The 26,065-nt window shown below is 46.2% G+C and overlaps 1 protein-coding gene across 3 annotated transcripts in view; it reads right to left on the bottom strand.

The window, feature by feature from the left end:
• The window catches only part of KIAA1671 (KIAA1671 ortholog), a 44,886-nt gene extending 19,913 nt beyond the window's left edge, over positions 1 to 24,973 (bottom strand). The window contains exons 1-6 of one of the 3 annotated variants that reach the window (XM_015878195.2): positions 24,843 to 24,973; positions 14,359 to 14,490; positions 12,192 to 13,854; positions 11,613 to 11,709; positions 7,718 to 10,456; positions 7,047 to 7,172 (exon numbers count right to left, since the gene is read on the bottom strand). In XM_015878195.2, the coding sequence (XP_015733681.1) occupies positions 7,047 to 7,172; positions 7,718 to 10,456; positions 11,613 to 11,709; positions 12,192 to 13,801 (4,572 nt within the window). In that variant the 5' untranslated portion in view covers positions 13,802 to 13,854; positions 14,359 to 14,490; positions 24,843 to 24,973. Of the gene's footprint in view, positions 1 to 2,801; positions 3,009 to 7,046; positions 7,173 to 7,717; positions 10,457 to 11,612; positions 11,710 to 12,191; positions 13,855 to 14,358; positions 14,491 to 17,741; positions 19,297 to 24,842 lie in introns of those variants that run through there. The other 2 variants (XM_015878196.2, XM_015878198.2) reach the window with 2 other exon arrangements.
• Between the last annotated feature and the right edge of the window lie 1,092 nt (positions 24,974 to 26,065).

Here is a 26,065-nt window from a genome sequence, read left to right as displayed (position 1 = left end):
GGTGTCCATGAGTACTGCAGGCAGTGGGAACAGATGGTCCTTGGGGGTCTTTTCCAATTCAAACTATTCTATGATTGTCCATGATTCTGACTCTATCTGTCCCATCCAGAATGACCGATGTACACACAGCAATCCATCGAGCACCCAGATTTTGGCTGCCTACTGTCTCAGACACCCCAGCAGCAGCACAGCTGGAAGCCCCAGGGCCCTGTGCAGGGCTCAGCCAGGCTCCCACTGAGCACCCAGCAGAGCTGCTGCTCAGAACAGGAACCCATCTCTTCTGGAGCTGATCCAGAGCTTTCCTCTCTTCCCAGCTCTGCCCCCACTGGAAGAAGCTTGCCCTGTTTGCAAAGCTGGCTTAGATTACCTGGTTCTAATGCACCTGATTAATTGTTTATCAATGTGCTCCTACAGCTACATTAAAAAGAGATTGCAACACAATGTTGCAACATCCTGCAAAAAAAAAACAGGGCAGAGCAAGAATTGCCTATAACTGAGGTGGTTATGGACAGGAACAGAACCACCTGAGAGCACTCCACCAGTGGCACTGGCCATCAGAGCACTGAGAAGTTCCTTGGGCAAGTCAGATCCAAAGATATCTTGTATAAGCTGCAACAAAGCTCCTCACCAGCTATAAAAAGGAAGATGAATACACTGTGTACCCTGGAAAACACTCAAATATCATCAGTATAGCTCGGGTCACCAAATGACTGGCACATGAATACATGATTACAATAAACAGCCAATTAAAGATGATGAACAGATCGGTGCTAGGAAGAAGGTATATGACAGAACACAGAAGGAAATGACGATGTGGTGAATACTGAGAGCTATGACTCAGCCTCTGCACTTCATCTCCTGAGGTACAGACCATGCAGCGTGCTGGTGAGGAAGCCCTGCTCTTCTCCTCCAAGAGGCATAGCTTCATCTGACCAAACCAGGTCTTACATCATCAGGAAGGAGCCTCTGCATTCCTCAACTGCCATTCTAAAGATTCATGAAGCCTTACATAGCCATCTGCAAGGCTCCATCAACACCCTTTGCTTTTCTCCCCCTTTATTTACTTTCACCTAGCGGGTACAGCTGAAGGAATAGTTCTCAGAAGCTTCTGTTAGTCCATCTGCTGCCGTCAAGAAATTCCATGTTTGCTCCCCCCCAGGATCTTGGCTTCTCAGCAACCCCTGTTGGGAAGAGCTGCAGTATCCCAGAGTGCTCCAGCAAGCCTCAGTAATGGAATAAATGATCCAGGTTTGATAAGCTTGCTTTTCTCCTCGTTATCACAGCTCTCATTGAATTAATGGATCAAACACCGCTACCCAACAAGGCTCCAGCACAGGTTGCTTCTCAGAAACACTGAGCTCTCACCCTGAGCACCACGCTGACGTCTTGGTGACCACTGACCGCTTCCCATGTGCTCAGGCTGACCACAGACATTCCGGTGCTCAAAAAAAAACCCACCCACCATCAAGATGTTATTTAGAAACCTTTCCTACACGTCACAACAATAAGTACCCTATTTTAAGGCTAGGAGAGGCAACAGCACGTAGTTAGCCAGTGGTTGGCATTGAGAGGGTCCAATGATGTCCAGTGCCACCACAGTGCAAGAAAGCAGCATACATGGCAGAAGGGATGTAACCTGCCAATAACTCCCAGCAGTGGCTTTAAAAGTGCATTTTCATGATAATGTTTTTTAATTAAGAGTTGTATTCTTCTCCAGGTCTACCTAATGAATATGTCAGCTGCCCGAGATGGATTAAATAACACAAAGCTTGACAACTAACCCTGACATCTCCGGTTACTCCTGATACAGAGAGAACTGATAATTATCTCCTTAACAGCCTTCAGATGTAACGCCAACACACACAAAAATAAAGCGACTGCTTTGCTCTTCCCTTAACACTTCCTAATATTTATATATATAAAGTTTATATAATTCCATGAATATCACACTTATTCACCAATGGTCTCTTGTAACAACGTGAGAGGTCACACAGTAACACTTATGCAATATTTCCAGGTCTCTAAAAGACCACACATACACAGCAAACCTGCTCTGAAACATCCAAAGAGTTCCATGCTTTACAACGCTACAGTTTCCCAAAGACTTTACAGCAAAGAATCTCATCTCGCTGCCAACCAAAGCACATACACAGCAAGGCTTGTAAAGACTTAAAGAAAATAAAGCATGACATTGGACCCAGTGTCCATTCAGGAAGGCTTACAGAAATTAATCTTATCCCTTCAAATGTGGCTCTATGTGACAAATAGAAGCCTCTGTGCAGCGGTGACCCTCCCAGCTGGCAGGGAAAGCAGCACACTTAAAGGAGCTTGTCATTGAAGAGGGGCCTCAGAGCTGTTTGAAGAGGAAGTGGCACGCTGAGAAGGAGAAACCTACTAAAACACGTTAGAAATGGTGCAAACACACAGTTCCAATGCTGTTAGTGCTGGCTGTTCCACTCACAGCTGGCAGCAGCCCTGGATGCAGCAGGGGAAGGGAAGCTTGGAAGCAGAGCACAAGGGTTGCTCCTGAGCAAGTAGGGAAGGATGTTGCAAGCATGCAGTATGCAGAACTACAACTCTTTGGTATAAACAAGGAAGAAATGCCAGCCAGAGGGTTTTCAGGGGCACCTCTAAGCAGTCTGCAGTCTCCTCACTATGAGCTGGTACCAAAGACAAAAGGACCTGTTGCATCAAAAACTGCAAAGCAACACTAGCACTGCCTACAAACTACCTTGTGCTTGTTGAGAACAACCCGAAACATCCAAACCCTCACACGCAACGGCAGCAAAGAACGCACTTACCCACAAATACTGCAAGAACTTCAACAAACGCGGGCAGTAGTAATACTCCATTCTTCCACAGTTCAAAGCTAACGCCGAACCATCCTCCTTTGGGCCAGGCTGCCCGTGCTCCCCTCCTCCAGCAGCAGCCAGGAGCACACCCACACACTTAAAGGCAGCGCGCCTAACGAGCAACGCTATCTGCACCCGCATCGCCAGCTGAGCTCTGCGCCTTTAACAGATGCTGGGGCTACTTATGGGCAGCGCTGAGCTCCCATGTGACTTCCCCACTTGTGATTGAGCATCTCGCAGCTCCGAGTTCGCCCGTCTCGTTAATCCATGGTCTAGATTGCGAGCTGACCTTATTTGTTCTCTCGTGTACAAGGAACAACAACATAAAAAAGGACACACGTGAAAGAAAAGCTGCTTTTAATATAAAAATGCCTCCTGTGGACAAGAAGAAACAGACACAACAAGTGTCTTTTCTTTTTTTTTCACTCCTTTAAACAGGACTGGAGTGTTCCCAAGAAAGCAATATGACCAAAAAAGGAAAAAGCCTGGAGAAGTGAGGCTGCCACCCAGCACCCGTCATCCCCAGGGCTGCTGGAATAGGAAGCCGTGGTGTTTGGGGCTTGGTAGAAGGCACCACTGCAGACACAAGCTGCTTCTGCTTTGTCTGAGTCATGCCCTTGGGTTTTAATTCCAGACTGACTCCCTTTTTAGGCTAGCAGAATGATTTGCACTCAACTGGTTTCTAGCTTCCATCTGGAGAGGAGCAAAGCTGTAAGATCAGAGGCTTTATGCCATCAGAAGACAAGAGCTTGCTTTCTGCTGGGCACAATGGAGGTGCTGCGGGCAGTCTGGGAAGCACTGGGAGCTGGGATGGATCCCACTACCCTTCATCTGTGCTTGTTTATAAAATATTTACCTTCTCTAGCAGTCCAGTTTTAAAAGTCAGCTCCTGATTTTGGTAAAGCGTTCCCAACCCACGCATCAGCCTCAAATAACTGTGTTTATGTATCACTGCGCTATGGATACCAGACTGCCTCACCAAAGTAAAAATGAAGATGACAAAAACCCCATAAATCAGATAAAGAACCAGACGCTTTGGAAGCTGCCACACTCACTCCAGTTCCAGTATCAAGCATTCTGCTTTTAACCATACAGATGTTGGTTGCAAGCCATAGCTGGCAACGCAGGTTATCACTTCAACATCATAGAACAATTTGATGTGGAAGGGACCCCCAAAGGCATCTGTTCCCACTGCCTGCAGTGCTCAGGGACACCCACAGCTCCATCAGTGCTCACAGCCCCATCCCCTGACTGTGGGTGTCTGCAGGGATGGGGCACCTCCAACTCTCCGGGCATCCTGTGCAGTGCATCACTGCCCTCAGTGTAAAAACTTCTTCAACCTAAATCTCCTTCTTCTCATCTGAAACCACCTCCCCCTGTCCTGTCACACTCACCCTTATTAAGATTTTGGCCCCTTCCTTGTTATAGCTCAAACAATGGCACAGGTCCCCCAGCTCCAGATCCCCCAGCCCCAAAGCACAGTACCTCCCTCCTGCCCAGGGAGAACCCATTCCACACTTTTTACCTCATATCAGCTCTGATGACTAAATCAGGCATTGAGGTTTGTGATCCAACGTCAGAATTAGAGACCTGTGTCAGCTGAGATGGAACAAAGTGGTTTTCAAGTGGTGTCTTTCACGTCTGCCATGATTCACGTGGCTCACCACAGCACACTACAGCTCCAGGATTGAGCTGGGGGTGTCCCCATGCATTGCAGGGGAGTGGGATCAGATGGGCTTTTTGGGTCCCTTCCAACTCAAACCATACTATGATTCTGTGTTGGAATACCTTTAGTAATTATAGCTTAGAACTCAGTATTTATAACACAGTCAGTAGGTTAAGAAAAAAAACAGCATCAGCAAAGATTATAATCAAGGTTAGCTAAGAGAGCGTGTTGACCAATTTCACAGTGGGGAAAATAGAGAGAGATAAAGTACGACACAGGGCTTCAAATGCTAGGATTTTCATATTTCTTCCTGCACTGATTTTATAGCAGAAACCGAGGTCTTATGTCTATTTCTAATGAATAAATTGTTGAGAAATATTGCTTTCTATGCTGGGGGAAAGCAGGTAGCACAAGGCTTTGGGATGATAAAAAGGATGACTGTTGTGACCTGAAGCCTCTATTAATAAATTTTCTCTTTGGGAGAATAAATTTTCCCTAATGGCACTCAGGCGTTGGCACAGGCTGCCCAGGGAGATGGTGGGGTTACTGTCCCTAGAGGAGCTCAAGGAACATGGAGATGTGACAATGAGAGACAAGTTAGTGAGCATGGTGGGGGTGGGTTGATGGTTGGATTGGATGACTTTGGAGGTATTTTCCAACCTTAATGATTCTGTGATCCTACGAGATTAGACTCGGTGATCTTAAAGGTCTTTTCCAATCTTAATGATTATGTTCTGATCCTCAAGAAACAAGAAAAGCCAAAAGATTTGCACAGGGGTGTATGGATATGGCACTAAGGGACATGACCTAGCAACAGCACTCAGGAGGTCAGCACAGTGGTTCCACATGATACTGTTTCCAGCACAGTGACTCTAAGATTCCATTCCTCCACCAGAGGGAAGCATTACAACGTACTAACAGCATAAGATATCCTCCAGATAAGCACAAGGCACAACTGACCTAAGTGCCAGCAATAGCTCCGCTCCACAACCTCCTGTGACATCCACATGGAGCTCTGGGCCACATGGAGGCATGGCGAGTTCTATTACCCCAAAGCTACTTCCAAAAGCTGTTTTCTCCCACATTCTACACAGTCAACAGCTATCTTTGCATATTTGAACTACAAACAGGTGACATACAGTAACTCTGAGGGACTCGATGATAACCACCAAGTCTATAAGCAATCCAGACTTCCCACGTCTGGTTAGTCAATCCAAACCCATGCCAAGAATGGGAAAGACAGGGGGATAACAGCCCTCTGTTCCTCCCATTAAGTTTTAAGGCTGGAATCATTAACAGTATGAGTTTGTTTCCAAAGCTTCTGTTGAGAAACTTGTTTACAAAGCCAATACAGACTATCAAAAGCCATTGTGTTGAATCTTCTTTTTCTTCAGTAGCACACAACATAAGCCTGCCAACACTTCCTGTCCTCAGCTTCAGCAGCAACAGCAATGTAAGCAATTACAAAAAGAGAGCAATGCGTCCTGTTGCCACGTGAGTGTGCTAGTAGTCCAAGAGAAGGGATGAGACTCGACCTTGGGACAAGGAAGAGCAGTGACATCTTTCTGTCATCCTCTCTACAGAAATAGAATGGTTTTGAGAAGATGCAGGACACACGTTTTCTCAAACTACCAATACGTGCATTTATAACTATAAAAGAGCACGCTCTGAAGTCAATGCAGAACTGTTCTACTGTGCCAAAACTGGGTTTATGCACAAGGTTAAAACACAAAGAAAGTCACAGCACTTGCAATGAATCAGAGCCAGTACTTCCAGTACGGAAGGATTTCATTGGGAGCATCACCACCTCCCACAAAATCAGAGTTGTGTGGTGTTGATAGGCGATTTAAATCCTCCATTTCCCACAGAACACACCGATGTTTCATTTCTTTTGCAACTTCTGGAAGATTCAGATCTTTGAGTTTCAGGAAATAGTAACCAGTTCCTAAAATCAAGTGTATGTGTGGGTTGATATTGGAGGTCCTCCTGCAAGTCAGGAGAACATCACCCAACAACTTAAGAGGGAATTGATCCCATTAAGAGAAAAAACAAACCTCTGAGAGAAGTAAGCTGTGATTATTCATGTAACTGGTTCTGTCTATGGCCTACAGAAGGAACATCAAACCCATAATTATTCAGACCATGATCCAGTTCTATTTGTCCACATGGTTTTCCAGAAGAGATTGCAATAACCAATTCTCATTATCTAAGCTGAGAAAAAACAAGCAGCATAATGACCCAGTCCCACACTTGGAGAGCTCAGGATGAAAAATGTTTGTTTAGAAAGAAACATAAACAAGCTGGGCAGTTAATGTGTTATGTTAGGAGACCTGGCATAGACCAGCGTGGTGGAAGCATTCCCTACTAGTTAAACTCCATAGGAAGAACATCTGCTCCTCCTGCTTAGAAGGCACATACTCCTCTTCACAACTATTTGAAAGACACGGATACAGCTCTGAATGAATCAAGCCAGGCTGCATCTCCCTTACTGCTCCCATAACCCAAGAACCTCCTCCAAAATAACATACCGTTATGCTCTCCGTCCTTCTGTCCTTATAAAAAAAGCTGTGACTTCTTCTCTGAGTAGAAACAAAGGAAAATTCTCTTCCATCTGTTTTTTCTGAACTCTGCTTGGTCCACTCTTTCCTGGGAGCCTGTTAAATTAAAGGTATATGCATCACTAAGAAAACATGTACATGCATACACAAAATGCCCTTTGAAACTATACCCATCAAGACCCAACTGGCTGTGCACTCATGCATTAACCTGTCACTGTTAGCGGAACCACCTGCATTTCACCAACATCAGCGCCAGCACTGAAGTTTCAGGGATAAATGAGGGGGATTCAATAACCTGATGGGTATAAATGGGGGAAATTCAATAACCTGATACGTATAAAAACAAAGCTGCAGAGTCAGCAATTCAACCCCCCAGTGTTCAAAGCAGTAACAACACCTGCACACCTTTCAAAGACTTTCTCAGCTCTCTGTAAAGATACCAATTAATATTTATGCACTTGAAACACAAAGTCTGGTACAACACAGATCCCATGAGAAAACAAACCAAAAGGAAATTACATCTATAGAGAAGTGTGCACATATCACACCTAACACCCAAAAGCCCTACTGTGACATAAGCAAATCTTTTCCTTGCTTTCAGTTTCAGTTTCAGGAAGCAGTTAGGTACCATTTGGCAATACCTTCTTATCCTCATGGAAGTAAGACTCCGACTGAGATACGACCTTGGTTTTCCACCCATTATCCACGCTCTCTGGTGGGAAGCTCTGCCTGGAGCGATACAGCTCCTTTTTTCCTCTCACTTCTTGCATGTGTGATGGACCATCTTTTCCTGGGCGGCTCTTTTCAGAATAGGAGCGTCTCAGATCTGGGGTTGCACTTCCTAAGCCAGATGTGCTGCTCTTCCAATCTTTAGTTTTACTTTTCACATTGGAAGAGTCGTTGGCACAGGTCACCTTATTCACGTCATCTCTATTCTTTGTTACAGAGCTCCTCGCTACATTTTTGCTCCAGTCACCTTCCAGAGTCACCTCTGAGAACTGTTCTTTTGTGACCACCTTCCTCTGTAGTAGCCCATCATTGGCCTTTATGGACAACCTGGAAGCAAAATTAACTTCCAGTTTTTGGTCCACACCAACTGCATGTACAGGCTGAACCTTGTCAATCACAGCTTGTGAACTTTGGTTCCTGGAAGTTAAGTTCACGTCTTGATCATCATCAATGATGAATGTTTTCTTTGCAGTGAACTCCACAGGAGAATTGGCAAACTTATCTGGAAACAAGCAGCTGGGATTTTCCCAGGGAGGAGAGCCTAACTTTTTGTCTTTGGACTTCTGTTTATCAGACTCGGGGCCATGGGAATCCAATTTCTCTTTGCTCTTTTCAGTTGGAACCAATTTCTCTGGCCTGTGATACTCCTCCACACGCTCACCCTGTTTGCTACTAACAGCATAGTGATCCGATCCCTTCCACTCCTTCCAGGTATAGGAAGAACTCACCCTGTCTGACACATTCCTCTTGTTCTTTGATTTGCTCCTACCAAATAAACTGTGCTCTTCAGAGACCTTGTCTTGAATACTACCGCCCTTCACCGATTCTTCTTTATATTCTGCCATAAGGGCATCAATATCGAGAACCTGGAGCCTGTAACCATCCTCAGCCTTCCTTCCAGATACACCACAGCTGCTTTCACTGCTCTTCTGTGTGACTACTTCACCCTCTTTGTGCAGCTGTGCAAAATGCAGGGAGGATCGGGGTTCATGATAAGTGGAGACCTTTCCTCTGCTACTTTTGACATCAGTTTGAGCCACATTTTCCCGTTCCTGTTTTAACAAAAAAGCATCAACATCTATGATCTTTTCTTTAGCTTGATCCAGACCCTTCTCATAACACTTATCTTTCCCAGATACATGAAAATTACTGGATGCAATGTTTTTGGAAGAAGCATTATCTTTGTCCTCTCCTTTCACCCAATCCTTTTTAACGTACACTTCTCGTGACTCTTCTCTACAATCCATACTCACTATGCTTTTATCTGGTTTGGACCTACCAGGAAAATCAGGACCTACATTAACTGCTCCTCCCTCACTCGAGCTAGAAATCTTACTACTTACACTTGTGCCAGCAGTACCAACAAAACTTTTCTCTTTTTTGATACTGGAAATTTGATAAGTCACTGCAAAATAAGTTGCTTTTGGTTCAAGGGTAGAACTCTGATTTTTCAAGTGCTCGTCAGAACTGCCAGGAGCAGTTTGCTTTGCCTCATGTCCCTCCATCCGTTCTTTGATATTTCTCTTTTTAAGTGAATTTTCTTCCAATTGCAATGAATCTGTCCAACTCAGCCTTTTTGTATTGTCAGGTGTGAGCCAGCTGATTTCTTCTGCCTTGACAGAATCATGAGGCAAGGTTTTCCTTCTCCACCTTTCTGAAGTCTTCAAGTCAGAAATGCTACTTTTAGTTCTCCTGACCTTTTCTTCTGGATCTATTGCTCTGATTTTTTCTCTGTTTTCAGGAGCTGTACTATGTAAACCCAAGTCTTGATCCTTGAAGTTTGAGTCTAGACTTCTCCTCACAGCAAAAGCTCTAGATTCCTCTTTCACATCAGGATGGAGGCTACTGGAAGATTTACATAATTGCCCACTTAGAAGCACTGAAGATGAATGGACCTGCTGTTTTTTTACGCTGGTTGAGACAACTTCATGACCAAAGCTGGGTCCAAATTCATAGTCTACTCCTCTTTGTCTAAAACTACTTTTCTCAGAAGAGCATTTCACCAGATTAGACCTCCCTGTTCCATCAGTGGAAGAATCTTCACTCCTGTCTGTTTTAATTTCAGCATGTAGCTTGCTTGTTTTCTCATTTACTCCAGAGCTTTTATTTCTGTTTGTAGAGTAAGGTATTTTCTCAGCTATTAATACTGGATCAGTTTCAGTTTTATCCAAGTCTTTTTTTCGTTCAGATAAAGTGCATTCACTGGAGAAGAAATCATTAGGATCCCTAGAAGGAGACTTGCTTGGAAAAGCTTCTCCCACCCACGAACGCCTGGTATGCCCCAAAGTCACCACATCAGGCTTTGCTTCGAGCTCACCACTCATTTTCAATGGCGAAACAGTTCCAGGAAGATCATCAGCAACATTGTGCCTCTGAACGTTATGATCAAACATGGTGGCCCGGACAGTTTTAATGCAGGTTTTTTCTGTCACGTTGGTTGGTTTTAATCTTTTTTCAAAGCTGCTTGTGAACGAGATGGAATTTTCACTCTGCTGAGAGAAGCGTTGGCTGTCTCCAGGGAAGCTTCCCTTTGTCTCTGTCTGATCTGTTCTGTTGGTTATTTTTACAACCTGTCGGGATTTCCAAGGGTTCCCAGCAGCATGAGCTTCAGTGGGATCTTCTCTATGAGCAAGCATAGTTATCTCCTTGCTCTGGAACAAGACAAAAAACCAACAGTTATGACTGTTATACACCTTTAAGTAAAACATTTACTCACTTTCACTATGCTGCCTGGGCAAGTTAACCACATCCATCTTCTCTAAACACAAAATCCATTGAGACACCAGTAATCTAAGCAGCAGTGTGTGCCAACAGTCTGAATTACCCCCATAGCTTAACGTTCACCACCTCGCCCTACAAGGGTTCCATCATTTTTTAAGTCAAAATTATAACATTTGAAATTGACTTAAGGGTCTTTAATAGAAAGAAAACAACAAACACCAAAGAAATTGAGACTGGCTTCTGAATGTGATCTATACTCCTCTAGGCAGAGCAAGGGAATGGTTTTAATCCTGCTTTATTGTCTAATTCTGAAAACAGAGCTTCCGTTAATGGAAGATTTTCCTTTTAAAGCAAATTTATCTCCTTTAAAAGGAAATTAATCTACGGAGATTTTTTAATCAAGCTGTGAGTTTCTCTATCATGCACACTCATGTCTTAAACCTACACAGGAAAAAAACAACACACAACCATAAGAACTCACAAGAAACATCCTCAAAATAACATTAAATCTCCAGTGCTATGAAGTGTCAGCAGAGAAGCTGCTTTGAAATACCAGAGCGTTCCTTAGAAACGAGGACAGTCAAACAGCCTTTATAGCACTGACCTATACAGTATTCAATGGTCAAAACTGCTAAACTAAACATGATTTAGGAGACTGATAAGAAACACGCAGCACGTCATAAGGAATTGTGACTCAGATGTGGAAATTCATGCTATCCTTACAGAAAATGAAGGCTAATTGCTACATGGAACAACAACAGCCGTTGTCTGTATACACTAAAAGTTCCATTAAAGCAGTACACAATATGTTTCACTTCATACCACTGCATGCCTTTAACAGCACGCACATTTAACTTTTTAAAAGCTCAACACCATCCTCCCTTACTTCAGCAGCGCGTCCCCATCCAGTGTCTAAAGATAGACTTACACAAGTAAACCTATTAGGATTATGCCATTCTTAATACTCCTGATGCCCATTTTAAAGTCACTGACTGGTTAAGATGCACCGGATGCATAGTATAGGGCTCCTTACACTCCAAAGGCAAGCCTAACTAGAGCCTATATCGGCCAATGCCATTTTCTTACTTTTTGATGTTCTTGCATTTCGCTCCCAGAGTTGTTCCTCACTTCAGCAGCTTTCTCAGGCTTTACTTCACTGGTCGATGATGTTGGACTTGAAAACCTAAGGCAAAAAAGCTTCATTCAGTTCTTTCAGATCCAGATGGTTAACATTTACACTTTCTACCAAAGCAGACTGATGATACATCATCTTGTCCCAAAAAGAAATCACCCAGAAAGTATACTTCCTAGGGAGGAAACACTGCTATTAAGTGTCACAACTAATGGTATTCAGTGGTTTTACTGCATCTAGACCAAAGGACTAACAATTTTTCAGGCAGCAATGTAGCTTATGGTATAGCATAAGATTTTTGTAATTCATGATAATGTAAAATAGTTTTTTAAAAAAGTTATTAACATTCTCATGCCTCAGTAATAATATTTTCATTCCAATGCTGGAAGGGAACCTCAAAGGTCACCCAGTCCCACCTCCTGCAATGCACAGGGACATCCAAATCAGGCTGCTCAGAGCCTGGTCCTGCCTGACCTTGAATTATGGAAGTCAATGAAGTCAAGAGAATTGAGCAGAATATTTCTGAAACCTACATCTTTGTCAGGTCTGCAGAAAGAGGTCGAGATTGAAGCGATCTACGAAGATTTCCTGGCTTAGCATCAGTGCTTTCTGTTGTAAGTTCTTTGATTCTCTGCTGGATGTTCACGCACTTGTTTTCCCTCTCAGCAGCCGATGGGAGAGTCTCTGTATCTACAGAGGCACCAGGATTTTCTGACGTGAACAAACTGATGTGTTTCTTAACACTACCTCTTACGATGCTGTTCTCCTTCTCTGAGGAAGCTGCAGGGCTTTCACAGCTGAGAAACACACACGTTTCCTTTTGATCCAACCTCTTCCCTTCCCTGTTTGTTCTGCTTTCACCGGCACTTTCAAAGGCTCTCTCAGAACTATACAAATTAGTCACTATGCTTGGTTTTGTCTCAGTTTGCTCGCTTTCAGATTTCTGCTTTGTTTCCCACGTGTGTTTTCCTTTATTTAGGATGCTAATCTCCTGACTACTGCATTTCAAATTTGTTTTTGAAGAGCTGCCTTTATTAAATTCAATTTCTTCAGTTTTTGGCCCCGTTTCAGACTGACCATGGCTGCCCACGTCAGTAAAAGAAGTTACTGATACAGTCTCCTTGCTCTCATGGGATGAGCAAGCCTTCTTGCTCGTAGAGAGGTCTTTAAGTTCAAATTTAGCCGTCAGGTCCATAGACAAAGGCCTTGGTTTCCTAACCCACGATTTCTCCGTAGGAGACTTTTCCTCTGAAGCTTCCACAGTACGATGCGTTTGATCTCTCAAAGATTCCAGAAAAACAGCAGATACTGGTCTAGGTTTTGGCCTTTGCTGCACATCAAGAGAGATACCCACTTTATTGTTTATGTTATTTGCATCAGTGTTGGTTTTCTCCACTGAACGATCTTCAGGAGCATCTTTCTTTTCTCCAGTTTTGAGGGAGTTCCAAGAGACTGGTCGAACACTGGAGGAAAGCAATATCTGCCTGTGAAGAGACCCTTCAGGACTCCTGGATGTCTCATGTGATGGTTGAGATGGTTTCTCCTGCTTCACATTGCTCTGAGACTCTTTTGTCTGTATAGTACTCAACACCCTGTGGTCATCAGCAGCCCTTTTTCCTTGGGCCAGGCTTACCTTTGACTGCTCCGTGCCTGCTGTCTCAAAAAGAATGACAGTATTTGTATTGTGACCACTATAGAAAGTCATGTTTGTGACGACTTCACCACCAGCCTTGCTCTCATTTCCAATGACTTTTTGATCTACTAACGGAGGAACATTTCCAGCTGATACCTTGGCAGACGTGGTTTCTTCAGAAGGCTTTCTAATAAGACTGCTTGTTCTAAAAGACGTAATAGGTGGTTTTACATTTGCAAAAGTATCTGAAGGCGTATCTTTAGAAAAAGGTTTGGGGAAGAGTCTTGGCCTTGATCCCAGCGACGGCATTGTTGCAGATCTCAGAGTGCTCCCAAATTTGCTCTTCTCTTCAAGCGTTAGCGATGCTGAAGGCTCCTTTGCTTTGCTGCTTACATCTGAGAGCACACTTACATACACTCGCTGTGATTTATCTTCAGTTCTGATCTCATTTAAGTCAGGCACAGTCGTCAAAGACGCCAAAGTAGAGTTTATCTCAACTCTTGTTGCCATAGTTGTAATTATACATTCAACAGAACTGAAAAAATCCAACAGAGAAGGAGAACCTACAAGGAAAGAAAACACAAGCATTGCTGTAGAGTCGGTACAAACATCCAACAAATTAATTCTAACTTGAGTTCGGGAGGTAGCTAAGCTCAAATTAAGGTGTGTTTCAAATGTGCAGGTGCATCACAGAACAAAAAGCTTATTTCTCTTAGGAAGAAAAAAAAACCAAACAGCAAAACACACCATGATTCATCAGCTAGGCCCAACAAAAAACATAGCAAAACCTACAAACCCATCTGTACAGCACCAAGTTATCAATACTCAAGCAAATTTCATGGGTTAAATTGCTTTAAAAGGATCATTTATTTCTAAAGCAGGCTTCCCCATGTCAACGTACAAACCCCACTCCTTTTCACAATACACATAGTTGGCAAGTATATCCTTTCACACTACCAAAAATATGGAGGTCAGCATGACTGAAACTTATTTATTAGCTACGACCTGCAGCTAAACAGAAACAAACACATATCCCATGCATTTCCAAAAGCCTTGCTGCTACTCACCGTGATGTGCATGTTCTGCTGCAGCTGATGGATCTGAGCCCACTCACTTCTCATAGTGAAAAGTGGAGTTTGCCAAGATCACACTAAGAACCAGGGAAAGGGGTCACTTCAGCAGCACAGATCAGACCTTCCCTGCAAATCAGAGAACATTCAGAGTGTGGCATGGCACGCAATCAGATCTACACAGGTAATACCACTGGAGACAAAAATACAGAGTATTTCAAGGCAAAAAACTGGCTCCTGCTCGGAAACAAAGGCACCAGATTTAACCATATGGATTAAGTGAATGTGTAGTTTTCAGTTATTAAAGAATCAACAAGAAATTACCACCTGAATCACCTGCAACTGTGAAGGGTAAATAATTTGGTCAGCACAATAGTTATTAAACGCAAACACAGTTAAATCCACATTTCAATGAGTACCATTTGCAAATTCAAGTGCTGTCAACCACTGGCTAAACACTGAGCTCTGTGTTACCGTAATCTCAATTACTGTAATTTACTTTCTATTGTAAATCTCCTTTCTGCGACAACATTATTGGGAAGGCCTACCTGCAGGCTGACCTTCAAATGGCCCATTTTCAACATAAACACAGCTTCTACAGTGACAAAGCAGTTTTTCCTACACCTCCCCGATAAAGGCAGGAGATTAGCTCTGCCTTTAATCACATTCTTACTGCAGAGATGAAGGAAAACCAGCAGCAGCAGCCTCCCCTCCAGCTCACCTTGCCAGGCCCCTTCACCTCCCAATGCACTCAAACTGCTTTCCCAACCACTCACCCCAAACCCCTCCAGTCTGCAACCTCTTCTTTCCAAAATAGCCCCCAACCCAATCAGCTTATCGGGATCAATCTGTTCCTTCCACGATCTCACAGATCCTCATGAAATCTTCCTCCCTCTCCTGCTCCTTACTCTAAGAAACACCATCAAAATCCGATTAAAATGCTCTCAACATTCCAAGGATGAAAGGCTTTGTGAAGAGCAGCTATGCCCTAAAAGCAGAAGAGGAACAGTGCTGAAAGCAAGAGTGATGCTAGCAGAGGCAAGAAATCAACTTGCTGGTTTCACAGAACCATAGAGCTGTTTGAGATAGAAGGGACCCCTGAAGGCTGTTCCCACTGCCTGCAGTGCACAGGGACACCCACAGCTCCATCAGTGCTCACAGCCCCATCCCCTGACCATGGGTGTCTGCAGGGATGGGGTATTTCCTGATGCCTTCCAGCACTTAAGTATCAGAGTTTTTTTCCTCTGGAAAAGAAGAAGGGAGCACAGAGCTTCTTAAACAGAATCACAGTTGATCCGCAGTGGAACGCAAGGCGGTGGCTATATAATGCAGGACATAATCCTTGCTCGCAGCACTCGGTGTGTTTTCCCCAGCCAACATTCCTAAAGCACCATTTACCCGTTCGCCTTACGCTCACTGCTTCATTTTACTGCACTACACTCTGCGTCCGAGACAAAACTCATTTTCCTGCGTGATCTCATGAAATCCATTACCAGGTTTTAAACTCAGATAACTCAGCTATCCTACAAGAGAAACATGACCCCAAACTGAAAAAGAACAACAAAACAGCAGAATCACAGGCTTTGGTCAGAAGGGGCTCTTAAAGCTCACCCAGTGCATGGATATATGGCTGAAAGAAGCACCTTGCCCTGCTGGCACCATACTCCACACAACCTGCTCCCTGTGTCCCAGTGCCACCACGTGCCCACAACATACTGATGGTGCCTCAACTTCAGCCCACCCATGGGTGCACGGGACCTCCCTAACCTGCCAACCCACTATGGGATGCTGCCAATATACGAGCCCTGTCTGCGCTCAAACTGCCTTCAATCCTTCCCGTCCCGTGGCACTGCCTTCATTTCATTTTGTTTTAATTAAGCAATCTAACCTCACAAAGCACATCGATGTTGCATAGCAGAAACCAAAGCGGATTACTCACTGCAAGGCATCATTTTGGCCATGTTGGGGATGGAAGGGCTCCACGCAGCTGCCTGCCCCGCCGTGCCCACCAGCTCACCGCTGTTACTTACATCAGCGCTAAGTCCCATAAGCCTATTAGGACAACAGGAGCAGCAGCCTGCAGATAATTTTTCCACCACGAATCACGTGATTATAGCCAACTTCCTTGCTCACAGACAAGCATGCTTTCAACGGTACACAGATTCATATAGCAGAATAGCAGCAGCTCCTGAGCACCCTGCAATGCCATCGGTGTGTTTATCCGCTGGGCAGCTCTTTGTTGGTATATCAAAGCACAGAAGCTACCAACAACCATCCCCATACGCTGCAGAGACACAGTGCAGTGTTGGATTTATTCCATTGCTTCTAAGAAAGGTTTTCCCATTAACTGTTTCAGTCTTAGAACAGTTATTTTCCTTCCCCCCACCCACTGGCTATGCATTGGAATCAAAGCCTACAGCAACCCTTCTTAAGCAGCCATCCTTCTGCTGCCTCCTGCAATGCTCAGAGCCGCTGATAGGATCTGTCCTGCTAATTATTTAATCCCATTCACTTCTCATGCACGTATGAAAAAAGATTGGCTTAGCCGTGTGCGTGCATCCCACTAAGAGCACAAGGTTTCCTACAGCACAGACAGGAAATACAAGGCATGGAAAAAGCTTCAAGAGAACACGGAGCTTGTTCTGCTGCCAGTAATGAAAGTTTACTGGTAGGAATCACGCTCCACATCTCATCAGACAGATATGACCTGCAAAGTCCCATATGTCTTCAATGCAAACACTTCTGTAAGACCTCCATTCACTATGTGCAAACGTGATTGAAGCTTTTAGTTCATCAAAGGTCAAAGTACTGTTCTTTGGGAAATCAGAGTCCAATCCTATCCCAAGGGTGAACTGCTCCACCCTGACATTTTCTCCCATTGCAGAGAAAGGTTAGTGTTTTGTTAAACCAAGAGTCAGCCTATAAATAGCAGCATTTACAAGCACTTGTAAATCTCTAATTGCTATTGCGTAACTATCGTCAGTTAAAGCTTCACTGAGATCCAGACATGCACTAAAGAACAGAAATATCTTCTGTCTTTTTGATTATATGCTGGTATCTCAGTGCTGGAGGGGGCAACCCAACACCTGGTATTTCAATATACATAATGTCAATAATTTCAATGCCTTAACCCGCATTAGGCAAAGGTAGTTAAACAGGTACGAGTCACCCAGTGCTACACGCTCATAACTTCCGTAATTACACGTCTAATCAACTCATAAATTTGCTGCTAAATACAATGGCATGTCTGTGTAATGGACAATATAAATCTGAGAGGACTTCCCTGATGCAGCAGGACAAGCAGCTGGCGGGACAGTCACAAAAACACAACTTTAGAGCAGTTGTGTTACCACCACCCCACTACGCCCCATCCTCCTCACCCATCTCATCGCAAGCTCTTTGCTTCTGAGTTTCACAGAGGTCCTCATTTGTGATGAGTCTCACCAGAGCCAGACAGAACGATCCTTCCCCCAAGGAAAAATGCTCGGAAATTGCAGTGAATCAGGAGTTTTTGGTACCCTTCCGAGTGACTCATCCCCCGTTCCCAGCGAGTGCTCTGCGGGAGGGACTCCACCTGCCTCGTTAGTGGGTGGGTGCTTTCAGAAACCTCAATTCTTTCAGCAGTTGAAATAGAGAACAAAAACAGAACCTCGATTTCTGCCAATGCTGGATAACATCCAGCAGGAACAACGTGAATTACTAGTAGGGCTGAAGTCAGGCTGGGAGCGTGCTTATACAGAAGGTCAGCACTCCCAGCGGGTCTCAGAAAGCTCTGCTCTGTTTGCTCGTGTCATCAAACATTTGTTTTTGTGGTCAGCTTCAACTCTCGCTAATGTTCCTGTAGGCTTCATCCTCGGAAATGCATTTTGCCCACAACCAATGCCTACAAATGACCTCCCCAGCATGATACGCAGTCCAGACGTTCCAGAAGCACTTGTGCTGCATACCAGATGAAATACTGATGAGCGGGTCTTGCTGCAAGCAAGAAAACTTGACTGTGGAACTCAAGGTAGAAGAAAAAAGACAAAGCAAAGCACTGCCAGGGGTGCAGTTGGTTCTGGTTGAGCATCATTCTAAGCACAGGTCCCAAATGCAGAAGGGGTTACGCCCCTGGCACGCAGAGCATGAAGAGTTAACTCAGTGAGCTGGCACTTCTCCCCCAACCTGTTCGGAATCATTACTATTCAGGAGGAAGTTATATATTAATTTGCAGGAACAACAATGTCTTTGTGCACGAAGCTTAAGTTCACACTTTGCCACGTTTAAAATAAACGTTGCACAGACTCAAATGGAAGAGGATTAATCCCCCGGATACATCTCTCTTTTGTTCTCATACCACGCTCTGAATCGCAATTAAATTAACCCCAGGCTAATTGATGTACACCCCCTGGACTGAAAGAGGGCTGGTTCTCCCACTACTCAAGCACAGGATGCCACCCCCTCAAGGCTGAGTTGTGACAGTAATAGGAGCTCGGAGACCACCCCCAGTGCGAAGAACCACACAGCAACCAGGGAGGAAGCAGAGGGAAGGGATTGTTTTATAGCAGAGCCTCCAAAGGTCACCATCTCACAGAAATAGCGTGGTGCAAAGAGCCATTTCCTGCTGGCCTCCGCAGGGCAGGTGCTTTTGTGTCAAAGAGACCATACAGGAGGACAAAGCCCATAATCCTCTGATCTTCCTCTTCAAATTCTAACAGGATTGCATTTGTGACCCAGCCCAGGAAACCACCTTCAGAAAGGATGACCAACTCGGAGCTCCCGGCGCTCATTTATAAATGCTGCCCATTTTTGTACATTCAGCTGATGGCTGAAAAGTGGATTAAGGTATTAAGATGGGGGAGAAAGCACAAAGTCACTTTATCCAGTGTTTAACGTTAAGAAAACCCAATGCTAGTGGTCTTGTGCCACCTCAGAGGTCACTCTGACATTTAACCACCTGAAGAAACAGCTTTGGTCGGAGGGGTCCTTGAAGATCCCCCAGATCCAACTCCCTGCTGTGGGCTGGGTGCCCCCCCCAGCTCCATCCATGGCCTTGGGCACCTACAACTACAGAATGGCTTCCAGCTCCTATTCTGACCATGGTAGGAATTCTTGTCTTAAAGATGACAGAACAGTAACACAGCTGTACCCATCCTCAGTGAGCAATAACAATACCTCATCATTAACGAGCACTGTTCCTCTGAAATACATTACATGGAAAATTGAGGCCTGCAATGAATTACCAGCTATCTAGAAGCTTTATGACTACAGCGATCCCCTCCATCTCCTTATATGCTCAAGAAAGCACAGAGAGAAAAACAATCCATGAACTGAAAGTCAACAGCTCAAACACATAAACTCTTAACAACTTGGAGTGGAGAGGGAGAAAAAAGAACAACAGAGCCAACAACAGCAAGCCGACATGGCAGCACTGAGAACATTGAGGTGACGGAGAGGGAGAAGACGCCAGGGACTTCCCAGCCAAACCTATAGACAACCAGAGGCAACAGAAAGCAGTTGGACGGGATGGGAGGACAGGTCTATGTGGCCAAAACTGCCCAGTGTCCATGGTGAAGGCGTTGTCAAAACGCTGACTGTAGGTGCTCCTCCCATACTCAAAGACCTTCCCATGCTCCTATCGCACTGAGTGCTGGTGGAACCAGTGTAATTACCAGGATGCTGAGATGTGGGGTTCCACCTGAGAGTTGTCTCAGCACTTCAAGGAGCCAACATCAGCAACAAATGATGGTCAAGCTTCATAAAGGTTTTACAGCAGCAGGCAAAATCCAGAATGAAGGGGCTCTAAGCAGGAGGCAGACAGAAAAGTAAAGGAATTCCCATCCTGAGAACTCACAGCCATCACATGGCACAACGATGCTTCTAATCCACCAGGAGCAATTTGTTATTAGAAGGGACGTAACAGAGATAAGAGTGTAACCATTCCTAGGGCCAAGCTGAACAGAAGAGATGGCTTTCCTTTTTTAAGCCTTAGAGTATCCATTTTCAGCATCCATAAAGGCAGCATTCTGAAAGTCTGTCAGTCTGGAATTAAAGCTGTTAAATTTCCAACACAAAGAGTGGAGCCGAGCAAAAAACTATGGAGAGAAGCTGAAAACACAGCAACTTAGTCCTTACAGAGCCAGGCTTGTGCACAAATCATCCCCATCAACTATGCATCTACCATACAAAACAATAAGGATTCAAAATCAACTATATTGTTTGTAAGAGATGCTCAGCAGCTGGACCTGAGTTACACACCTGCTTCCATCCACACATCCAGATGTCTGCACTCGGTGAATTCAATCATTACAGCCACCTCAGCCTTTTACCTCAATTAAAAGTGTCTTTCAGGAAGAAAAATGCATCTTCTATTTTATGCTAGGCTTTGGCCTCCCTCAGCTCCCCCTCATATACAAGGACGACACCAACACCAGCCTAGATGGGGATGAAGCAGGACTGGCAGCTGCGTGGTTACAAGGATGCCTCTCCCAGCCCAGACCAACCCTCAGCACTCCAAGCGCCGAGCAGAGGCTCCGATGGAATCTGCAAGCACTGCAGAAGCAAAAGGAAGCACAATTCCAATACGTTTAACAGCCGAATTAGCATAATGCTCACCATGCAGAAACTGGCCTCCCTGACCTTCGCTAAATGCTGACCTGTAGCTATGGACGAGTCTTTATGGGTGAGTCAAGCACGGCTACGGGAGAAGACAAGAAAACATCCAGTTGAGTGAGAAGTCATCTCTTACTACAAAAAAAATGCCCTGCCTTTTGTGAGGAATGTAAACTGAAAGTTGCCCAGTAGGAATTACACGATAGATCCGCTCAAACACGTTTTAGAAACACTTTGGATTCATTGCTTAAACCAAGGCATCTATTTGCTTGAATGCTGCTGTGATTGCAGGATGGAATATGACACAAAAAAGGAAATCTCTGCAGCCAGGGGGTGGTGGGGTCACCGTCCCATGGGGTGTTTAAGGAAAGGGTGCAATACTGGTGGTAGCTGGATGGTCACACTGGGTGACCTTAGAGGTCTTTTCCAGCCTTCATGATTCTGATTCATATACGCGCACTGCAACAACAGGATGATACACAGGTAACCATTAGGCTGCTTTAAATATTCTAAGTGCAAATTGCACTAACAGCCGGTATTTACAAGCGCTGATGCAGTCACAGCACTGTCTGACAACAAACAACAGAAACAACATTTCTTGCCAGGCCGCCAAATAAAGGGAGGAAAGCAGCTGAACTGCACAACTCCGGATCAGTGCCCATCTCAGAAAGGCATCTGTGCTCGTTCTGCTCAGTGAAGAGCTCTGAGTGTTGCCCTGAGAATCAAACACAATCACAGCAGCCAAAAATTCCAACTCTGTTTAAAATGTATCATGGCTTTACTGGGCTGAAATTGCTCCGGATGAGGCAGCTTTGTCCATTGAAAGCCTTGTATGGCTGAGCAGCACACAAACACCCTCTTGGGTGCTGGCACAGCTTGCTCCTACTGAGAGGGACTGATCCTGCACGGCAGCCAGGAATGAGTCCAAGCTGCAGCCTGAGCTCGCTGTTAGAGAAGACAGACAGATTTCAATCCCTTTGTGCTCTTTTAAATCCAGCATCACAGAAGGAAAACCTCCCTGTTCCTACAGCAGGAGGAAAAGCAAAGCGTGTGCTCAGCACTGAGCAGAAAGCAGCCACTACAAAAACACTAACACAGGGCTGACGTGCATAGCAACAACTTGGTTTTCATCAGCAAAAGCACACGCTCCTATTCTTTCACGCAACTCAACAACACTCCAAACCAAAGCATGCGAGACTGAACCCAACAGAGCTGCTTTCTTTTCCTCCCCTTTTGCTGCTCCTGAGCCGCCTGCTGCAGCGCATGGCCGCTTTTAGGAGCGCTGCTAAGTGGGTCAGAGCTGCTGCGCTGCCCCAAGCCCAGGGCTGCTCTGCCTGGGAACACACTCATCTCCCACCACCCCACGCTGAGCCTTGCACTAATTCTCTGCACTGAGACAATTAGGAGCTGCACAAAGCTGGAGCTGCCCATCCGCTGCATGCTCCACTTAAAGAAAGCACGCTCGTATGCTCCCTGCTTAGGGAAACTTCTGGAGCGTACCCATGTCATTTTTCTTCCCTTCCCAGTGAAAACCAGGCAGATAATCCAATTGCTGCAGGTTTGGTTATCTTTTCTACTTGTTGCAGCAAGCTAACGACCATCCTGACTCATAATCATTACAGGAGCAAGAAGCTTTCAGTGTTCACACTGTTGCAAGTCCAACATTTATCTCCTTCAAGGCACGCCACAGCTTTATGCTAGCCCAGAATGGAAAGTTGGGGCAGTTAATGCTGATAAGAGGTTCTAATGAGCAGCTCTGTAATTGGCTTTGAGGAGGCCAGATTTCCCTTGGACGCAGCATGCACAGTCCTAAAGCAGGGATGAAGGACAGAAAAAAGGGAATTCAGCTGCTATTTCCAGCATCCCTCAGAGCAGAGCACAGGGAAACATGGCAAGCCCACGCACGGCGCTGCACAGGGCACAGGTGCACCCAGGGTTCAGCGAGGGCTGCTCCCAGCGATGCTGTCAGAGCCATTAAACACATTAAATGAGAGTTCCAAAGGCTGAAGTTTGCTCCTGCGGTAACACCCAGGCTGTCCCCATGTGCTCCTCCAGCACAGGGAGCCCTCGCTTTAAGAGATGTAAATGTGAGCAGTTGATGGCTTTTTCCATAGGATGCCTTCGGATGATTCCTACATTAAAACAAAACACACCTAAAAGATTGCAACACCCCCCAGGTTCTCGTCACCCCTTGTGCATTGAGTGGAGAAGTGATAGGGGTTGTGCTCACAGCATCACTGCAAGCCTCATGCCCGGGCTTGCAGCACAGAGCAGCTCATTGCAGCCCAGATTTGCAAACAGCCCCACTGTACACAAGGAGAGCTGCTCTGGGCACATCACCTCCATGCACTGAATAGACACAGGGCTAGGAATCAAACAGCCTCAGAATGCAGCAACTGTGTTGAGAAATACTGTGGGAAGACCCTGAGTATCTCCCTACCATCATCATCTTGGAAGCACACCAAGCTACAAAAGGGAAAGAGGCTTCCAAGCAGCATTATTCACATCCTCCTGATGCTAAACTTCCTATAGAAAGCAATGGCTTGGAAATACAGAAAGGACAGCAGCGCTGCATGGAAGCTGAACACTTAAATCTTGCATTAAATCATGCACACACACACACACACACCCCTTCTGCTAGTCAGGGCTTTATAAAACCACGCAGCCATTGCCAAAGGAAACATCCCCAGGCCAGCAAACAACGCAGCTTCAGAGCACCACCAATATGGGACGCTCCCTTACAGCTCCAGAGCAACTCATAGGCAGCAAGGAAACAACCCGGAGCTGCACCAGCTTCATTCTGACAGCACAAGGAAAAGCTGCCAGGAGAGAGAGAGAGAGCTCTGCGAGCACAGCTCCAGCACAGAGTGATCCCGACAAAGCAGAGAACGGCAGCTCATTCGCACCAAGGAACGAGCTCATTTTTTACCCTGCAGTCACCAAAGCCATGTGAAAAAGGGAAGGGAGGTGCCAAGGTCAGCTGCAAAAAGAGCCAGGGACGCAAATAGGGAGCGAGCAGAGCCTGGCACAAGGCTGTGTGTGCCAACATCCCTGCATATAACTATACATATAACTACTGTATCCCTTTGGGGCTGCTCGGGAACACCGTGCTCCTTGCTGCACATGGCTGGGAACAGGGTGGCTAAAGGAAAAAGGAAAGGGAACATTGTTGCCGCTCGCGGCTTGTAATACAGCAAGGGACAAAGGGAACCAAGTGCTTAATGATCAGAGCTCCCCAGTGTGCTGATAGCAGGCAGGAATCACCGGGTGCTTTGGTCAAGCAGGAACCAGCGTGGAGAACGGTCTGAAAGGGAACAGGTTGAGGCTTACAGGTGAATCCCCTACAAAGCACAGGTGAACCGTGGGCTGCATCAATTGAAGCAGCTGCGGGCCTCCTTAATGATCCCCTAATGGACCTACTTGCTAATGCATCTTTTTGGCTGTTTTTTACACGGAAAACCACCGGCCGCAATAAGGAAAATCCTACTAAAGATAGCGAGGAAAAAAAGTTTATCCATCTTTGAAAGCTCTTTGGGATGATTCCCTTCTGAAGCCGCCTGCCAACTCCATCAGCATTGCTGCCATACGCTGCCTGTTTCCTTACCACACCCTACAATGTCAAACCATAACAAGCATTTTTGTGCCGCTGCTCCAACGAAGAGCTGCAGTGGTTCTGTATTTCCAACAACAAGGAAACACAGCCGGCTTTCCTTCCTTAAGGCCAAACAACCCCACTGTTACCCTGGAAACACACACTTCATCTCTTCCGCCGACCAGTTAAATCACCCATCGTTTCCCATGGTGTTATAAAGCAGCAATGCGCTACGTGCCCCCATAGGGCTGCAGCCCCCCACCCCATATCCCCGCACCCCCCCATATCCCGCACTCACCCAGCTCCGGGCACGGCAGGGAAGTTGCCAATGAAGTCTAAAGGAGACACGGCCCACACGCGGCCTGTACCCGGGCACGGCCGGGCGCCCCCACCCAACCGGGGGCGGAGACGGGGCGGAGCGGGGCCGCCCCCCCGTGCGGTTCGGCCCGAGGGGGGGATGCTCGGGGCGGTGGGAGGGCCGAGCCCGTCCGGACCCCACCGCGTCCCGGGGCTGCGGTGCCTTGGACCGCCCCGTCCTTCCCGTCCCGTCCCGTCTTTCCCGTCCCGTCCGGTTCCAGCACCTCGGTCCGGCCCGGCCCAGCGGGAAGCGCCGCTGTTGCCACGGGGAACCCGCCGGAGAAGGCGGAGCTTCGTTCCTCCCTCCGCCCCCCTTCCACCTGCACACGGGATGGCAGCCCTGGGAGGGGTCTTATAGCACTCCCCCTCAGCCTTAGGACTGTGATTCTCACCCTATAAAACAGCAATCCGGCCCTGCAGGAGCTGCGTGAATGCAGAGCTCTGCACCCCATCTGCCCCCTATGGAAGAGCTCATAGAGGTGGGCTCTGCTCCTCACCCCTTCATAATGGTCTTTAGGAACCTTTGCTCCAGCACATGGGGCTTCAGAAAGCAATGGGATACAATGAGATAGCCCGATTTAGGAGCCAGACCTAGATGGCATCGCCCTCTACAGGCTCCCACACACAAGCTGGCCACGCCGGGCCCCGGGGCTGCATAGAAATGGGCGACTTCAAGTGGATCAGACACCTTCCCATGGAGCTGCTGCCTCCTTTCCCACCGTGAGGATGAAGCTCAGCGTGCCCACGGAGCTGGGAGCTGAACTACAAAGCAGCCACAACGCTCTCCGCACTTCATGTCCCAGCAGGCAGGGCTGCACCTGCAGGATGCAGAGCTGCAATGGGAGCACACATCTCTCCCCAGCTGCTGGTGCATGGCTGGAGGGGCTGTGTCCAACCCTTATACAGCCCCCAATGTCAGCCCTATGGGAGCAGTGTGGGTCTGGCATGGTGAGACACCCATAGGACCTGCAGGGGCTGCTGCATTCCCCAGCATGGCCTTGCAGCTTTAAGGTCTCCTCTGACTTAAGCCATTGCATGAGCCTCTCCGTGCTCTTCTCTCTATGGATTTGTCAGCAATATTTGGAGTTCACCGCAATCTAAGGGGCAGAGTTAAACATCGGGCCCTGCTCTGTCACCCCATGTACATAAATTAGAGCTGTAATT

The sequence above is a fragment of the Coturnix japonica genome, chromosome 15 (genome assembly GCF_001577835.2).
Source record: "Coturnix japonica isolate 7356 chromosome 15, Coturnix japonica 2.1, whole genome shotgun sequence".
NCBI lineage: Eukaryota > Metazoa > Chordata > Aves > Galliformes > Phasianidae > Coturnix > Coturnix japonica.
This window is presented reverse-complemented; position numbering and strand designations above follow the sequence as displayed.